Raw genomic sequence first — 7,500 nt, forward strand, 5'->3', positions numbered from 1 at the left:
AAAGTAATTTAAATGTAATCCAAAAGTACTCAGAAAAGGTTATCATATATGTATAATAAAGGTAATCTAAATGTAATCCAAAAAATGCCAGATTACATTACCATAAATCTGTAATAAAAGTTATCTGGATGTAATCCAAAATCATTACTATAAATGTGTAATCAAAGTAATCTAAATGTAATCCAAAAGTAGTCAGATTAAATTACCATAAATCTGTCATAAAAGTAATTTGAGTGTAATCCAAAAATATATTGCCACAAATGTGTAATAAAAATAATCCAAATGTAATCCAAAAGTCGTCAGACTAAGGTTCTGTACATATGTAATAAAGTAATCTAAATGTATTTCAAAAGTACTCAGAATTCATTACCATAAATGTGTAGCACAAGTAGTCAAAGTGTGATTCAAAAGCATTCAGATTAATTTGATATCAATGTGTAATTAAAGTAATCTAAAATTTAATCTAAATGTTGTCTGTTACCATACCATAAATCTATAAAATAAAAAGGAGTTCTCTTTAAATGTAATTCAAAAGTAATTTGATTACTTTAAATTTTTAATAAAAGTAATTTAAATGAAATCCAATGTAATTCAAAAGTAGTCAAAATAGGTTACCATATATGTGTTATAAAAGTAATCTAAATGTAATCCAAAAGATGTCAGATTACATTACAATAAATCTCTAATAAAAGAAATCTAGATGTAATTAAAAAAATATTACTATGAATGTGTAATCAAAGTAATCTATATGTAATCCAAAATGAATCAATTACTACATCATACATTTGTAATTAAAGTAATCTAAATGTAACCCAAACATAGTGTGAATATGTCACCATAAATCTGTAATAAAAGTAATTTAAATGTAGTCACATTATGTTACCATAAATGTGTTATGAAACTAACTTAAATGTAATCCAAAAGTAATTAACTGACATCAAAAATGTGTTATTAAAGTAATATAAATGTTACCCAAAGGTAGTCAGAATAGGTTACCAAAAAATGTAATTTAAAAGTTGTCAGATTACATTACAATAAATCTGTAATACATATAATCTGGATATAATCCAAAAATCATTACCATAAATGTGTAATAAAAGTAATCTAAATGTAATCCAAAAGTAGTCAGATTACGTTACCATACATATGTCATAAATGCAATCTACTGTAAATGTAATCCAAAAGTAGTTGAATTACTTTACAATAAATGTATAATAAAAGTAATCTAAATGTAATCTAAAAGTAGTCAGATTACATTACAATAAACATGTAATAAAAGTTATCTAAATGTAATCCAAAAGTAGCTCGATCTTTCAGCTGTATAAAATGCAGAGCCGTAAATGAGGCTTAAGTCAATGAACAGGTTTACTGGCATCTGTTTGTCTGAAGAGCGTGTAAACATTGTCTTCTCCCGCTCTTTAGTTCCACTGGAAGCGTCTGCTTGACCGCATCTTCAACGATAATTTCTCTGAGGAGGAGGAGATTGTGGTTTTGGCCACTGACTACATGCAAACGGTGTCGGACATCATCAAAACCACCTCTAAACGGTAGGAGTCCACTCAGCGTATGACAAAACACTCTTATTGTGATGTAAACTCATTATAATTTGGTAACATTTACAGTAAGCCCGCATGAGAAGAATACTGTTGTAATTTATAGTAAATGTAGTGGTTTTGAAACGTACTATAATTAATTTGTTGTGGTGTTTTTACAGTTGCTATGGTAACAAAACAACTAAAGTAATTGAGATCTGTTATGGTGATTCTACAGTTGCCATTGTAACAACAACTATTGTGATTGATCTGTTACGGTGATTCTACAGTTGCTATGGTAACACAACAACTGTAGTAATTGTCAGTTGTTATGGTTATTCTACAGTTGTTATGGTAACAACAACTATAGTAACTGATCTGTTGTGGTTATTTTTATAGTTGCTATAGTAACTCACCAACTAAGTAATCGTGATCTGCTGTGGTGATTTTACAGTTGCTATGGTAACACAACAACTATAGTAATTATCTGTTTTGGTTATTCTACAGTTGCTATGGGAACACAACAACTATAGTAATTATCTGTTTTGGTTATTCTACAGTTGCTATGGTAACACAACAACTATAGTAATTATCTGTTTTGGTTATTCTACAGTTGCTATGGGAACACAACAACTATAGTAATTATCTGTTTTGGTTATTCTACAGTTGCTATGGGAACACAACAACTATAGTAATTATCTGTTTTGGTTATTCTACAGTTGCTATGGTAACACAACAACTAAAGTAATTGTAATCTGCTGTGTTGATTCTACAGTTGCTATGGTAACACAACAACTATAGTACTTGTCATTTGTTATGGTTATTTTACTGTTGCTATGGTAACAACAACTATAGTAACTGATCTGTTGTGGTTATTCTACAGTTGCTCTGGGAACACAACAACTAAAGTAATTGTAATCTGCTGTGGTGATTCTACTGCTGCTTTGGTAACAACTATAGTAGTTGACCTGTTGTGGTGATTCTACAGTTGCTATGGTAACAAATATTATAGTAATTAATCTGTTTGGTTATTTTATATTTGCTATGGTAACACAACAACTAAAGTAATTGCGATATGTTGTAGTGATTCTGCCGTTGCTATGGTAATAACTATAGTAGTTGATCTGTTGTGGTTATTCCATGGTTGCCATGGTAACACATCAACTGTAGTAATTGTGATCTGTTGTGGTTATTCTGCAGTTGCTATGGTAACAACAAGTAACGTAATTGTGATCTGTTGTGTTGGTTGTACAGTTACTATGGTAACACAACTATAGTAATATAAACAAATGTCCACAAATACCACAACAGGGCAAGTATAGTACAGTATTTATTGATTGTGTGAGAACGTGTGTGTGTTTGTGAGAGTATTTGTGACACACAAGGACAATGGACAGAAACCATGGGAAACCTATGGAATATCCCCACAATTCTCAAAAACAAACGCGGGCCTTGTGTGGGTTTGTGTGTGTGGCTTTATTTGAGGTGTCACTGTTGGGTGAACACTCATCTGCACTGAGGCTGATTAGAATCGACCCATAGCGGCCCTACCTGTTTACACACACACACACACACACACACACACACACACACACACACATACAGAAATTCTCCAGAGAGCAGGAGTCAAGTGCTGAATGTGAAGGGTTAGTGTGTGTCCAGCTGTCAGCTTATTCTCATGGGAGTCTCTCTCTCTCTCTCTCTCCCTCTCTCTCTCTCTCTCTCTCTCTCTCTCTCTCTGTGTGTGTGTGTGTGTGTGTGTGTGTGTGTTCTGTGACAGTCAGTCAGTTTTGCCACCATATTTCTCTGTTTCTTTCCCTATAATTGGATTTATTGAAGTGTCTGTTCTCTGTCCATCAGTCTTTCTTTAACTCGGCCTGTGCCTAAAATAGTAATGAGAATAATTATGATTATTTTAATGAATAAAGTACATTTCTGGTTCAGTTTTTCCACATAATGGTGACAGATGGACAGTTCTAATGATTCCACATAATTATTTTAGCACAAAAAGAATTTGCTGCCAAAATAATAATAAACATAATTTGAATAATAATAATAATATATATTTGATGCTATAGTTTTTTTTAAAATTAATGCATTAATAAATTCATTACATTACTCACACTAATTCATTCATTCATTCTTTTTCCTTCGGCTTAGTTTCTATTTCTGAGGTCGCCAAAGCAGAATGAACCGCCAACTAATCCAGCATATGTTTTTCACAGCAGATTTGTTTTTCCAGCCACAACCCAGTAATGGGAAACACCCATACACACTCTTTCACACACACACTCATGTACTACGGCCAATTAAGTTGATCAGTTCCCCTATAGCGCATGTGTTTGGACTGTGGGTGAAACCGGAGCACTCAGAGAAAACCCACGCCAACACGGAGAGAACATGCAAACTCCACACAGAAACACCAACTGACCCAGCCAGGATTTGAACCCACGACTTTAGATGGATGGTTGGATGGATGGCTGGATAGATAGATCAATAGATGGATAGATGAATATATGGATGGATGGACCTATAGACAGGGTAGATAGAGGGGTAGATGGAACAATAGATGAAGGGATGGATATATATGGTTGGATGGATAGGTAGATAGAGGAATAGATGGAATGATGGATGGATGGATGGATGGATGGATGGATGGATGGATGGATGGATTGATGGAATGATAGACAAATGGTTGGTTGGATGGATAGATGGATGGATGGATAGACAGGTAGATAGAGAGATAGATGGAACAATAGACTGATGGATGGATGGATGGATGGATGGATGAATGGATGGATATGTAAATAGATTGATAGATGGAATGATAGACAGATGATTGGATGGATGGATGGATGGATGGATGATGGATAGACAGGTCGATAGAGGGATAGATGGAACAATGTATGGATGGAGGGAGAGATGGATTGATAGATGGAAGGAAAGATGGATGGTGAGACTGGTAGATAGAGAGATGGATGGAACAATAGACAGATGGATGGATGGACGAATAAATAGAGAGATAAATGGATGGACGGCGGACAGATACATGGACTGATAAATGAAAGGGATGGATGGAGATATGGATCGATGGATGGACAGGTAGTTAGAGGGGTGGAGCAAAACAAACAGAATGGATTTATGGATGGACGGACGGACAGACAGACAGACAGACAGACAGACAGACAGACAGACAGACAGACAGACAGACAGACAGACAGACAGACAGACAGACAGACAGACAGACAGATAGATAGATAGATAGATAGATAGATAGATAGATAGATAGATAGATAGATAGATAGATAGATAGATAGATAGATAGATAGATAGATAGATAGATAGATGAAAGGATAGACGGATGGATGGATGGATAGACAGGTAGATTGATATTATATTATATTATATTATATTATATTATATTATTTTATATTATATTATTATTTTATATTATATTATAATATATTATATTATATTATTTTATTTTATTTTATTTTATATTATATTATATTATATTATATTATATTATATTATATTATATTATATTATTTTATTTTATATTATATTATATTATATTATATTATTTTATATTATATTATATTATATTATATTATATTATATTATATTATATTATATTATATTATATTATATTATTTTATATTATATTATATTATTTTATTTTATTTTATATTATATTATATTATATTATATTGCTTTCTGAAGGATCGTGTGACAGAAAATTCAGCTTTAAACACACTGTAAATCACACTTTACTATATTTTCTCCATGAATAACGGCAATTTTACATTGCAACAATATTTTACACTGTTTTAACTCCTTTTCTGCGTCTGAAGGGAAACGGCCTCATTGAATGTCAGTGATTTCACAGATGTTCATCTCTTTCCTGCAGAAGACATTGAGTCCTTTTCATCCCTTTTTCGTAATAACACACTATATCCCATAATATTCTCCCAATGACCCTTTCCTCCATAATCACTGTTATTAAAATCACCATGGCGATCTGTGTGTCTCCCGCCAATGGGCTTTTGATGTGGAGCGCGGACACACAGTGACTTTTATTCTGCTCTTTGTTCTGCTGGTTTTATCCTGCAGTTTGGGTTTTTTTCAGGAAAACTTCTTTCTCTCTTTTCAAATGCAGCATTTCCTCGCGAGCAGCGCTGGAGAAGCGGACGCCTGTAGCTGCTCTTTGTGCTGACTGTAAAATAAAGAAAGCAGAAATTGGTTTTGTTGTCGGTGTTGCTCAAAGCAGCGTGTCGGCTGGGTTTCACATCTTCACGTGTCGCAGAGTCAGCAGAAAACTAGAGCTAGAGAGAACCTGCGACTTTACACATCCAGACCAGAGTTTACCGTAGTACTGAACATGATGGATGGATGGATGGATGGATGGATGGAGAGATAGATGGAGAGATGGATGGATGGATGGATGGATGGGTGGATAGACAAGTAGATTGAGGGATAGATTGAATGATAGACAGATGGATGGATGGATGGATGGATGGATGGATGGATGGATGGATGGATGGATGGATGGAAAGATGAGTAAGTGAATGGATGGGTGGATGGATGGACGGACAGACAAGTAGATTGAGGGACAGGGGAAAAAATAGACAGATGGATGGATAGATGGATGATGGATAGATGGATGAATCAATACATGGATGGATATACAGGTTGATAGAGGGATAGATGGAAGGATAGAGAGATGGATGGAAGAAGAGATGGATGGATAAAGGGAGAGACTGTTAGATAGACGGATAGATGGAACAACGGAACGATAGATGGATGGATGGAGAGATGGATGGATGGAGAGATGGATGGATGAATGTATAGACAAGTAGATAGAGGGATAGATAGAACAATGAAACAGTAGACAGATGAATGGTTGGATGAATGCATGAGTGGATGGATGGAGGGATGGATAGACAAGTAAATAAAGGGATAGATGGAACAATGGAACTGTAGACAGATATATAGATGGATCGATGAATGGAGATATGAATGGATGGATGGATAGATGGATAGGTAGATAGAGGGATAGATGGAATGATAGACAGATGGACGGATGGATGGATGGATGGAAGGGTGGATGGATGGATAGACAGGTAGATAGACAGATAGATGGAATGATAGACATATGAATGGATGGATGGATCGATGGATGGTTGGAAAGACAGGTAGATAGATAGATGGAACAACAAGAAAGATAGATGGATGAATCGACGGACGATAGATAGACTTATAGATGGATAGATAGACAGTCAAGGAGGTAGAGAGGTAGAGCAAAACAGAACAAGAGGGATGGATGGATGTACGAACTGATGGGTGGACAGATATTTACAGGGATGGATGGATGAATAGATAGATAGATAGATAGATAGATAGATAGATAGATAGATAGATAGATAGATAGATAGATAGATAGATAGATAGATAGATAGATAGATAGATAGATAGATGGATGGATGGATGGATGGATGGATGGATGGATGAATGAATAGATGATGGATGGATGGATGGACCGACGGTCAAACAGATGGACGGATAGATGGACAGATGGATAGATTGCTAGGTAGAGGTGGATGAGATGGATGCATGGACAGACGGATATACAGACAGACTCTCCTCTATTTGTTTCTCGTGTGTGTGTGTGTGTGTGTGTGTGTGTGTGTGTGTGTGTGTGTGTGTGTGTGTGAAACTCCTTTATTTTGCTGCAGTTTATTTCTGCAGGAGGGTCTAATTATCATCCTGTGTGTCATATGACATGATGATGATGGTGATGATGATGATGTGGTTTCCCGTTCTGTTGTTTATGTCTGTTTTATGGGTAATTAAAAGGAAGTAGTTTGTTGGGGTGATGATTGGATCGCATCTGAATGCTAGTCTGTGGTTTGAGAGGCTGTTGAGCCAAAGGACGATTTAATGGGTGTAATTATGAGCTGACGGTGAG

At 35.2% G+C, this 7,500-nt stretch overlaps 1 protein-coding gene across 2 annotated transcripts in view; it reads left to right on the forward strand.

The window, feature by feature from the left end:
• ecel1 (endothelin converting enzyme-like 1) overlaps positions 1-7,500 on the forward strand; it is a 69,118-nt gene that overhangs the window by 32,582 nt on the left and 29,036 nt on the right. For both annotated transcript variants that reach the window (XM_087282292.1, NM_001442655.1), the window contains 1 exon segment: positions 1,423-1,547. In XM_087282292.1, coding sequence (XP_087138418.1) covers positions 1,423-1,547 — 125 coding nt within the window.

This window comes from Danio rerio, chromosome 15, assembly GCF_052040795.2.
Source record: "Danio rerio strain M-AB ecotype USA chromosome 15, GRCz13ab, whole genome shotgun sequence".
NCBI classification, from domain to species: Eukaryota; Metazoa; Chordata; class Actinopteri; order Cypriniformes; family Danionidae; genus Danio; species Danio rerio.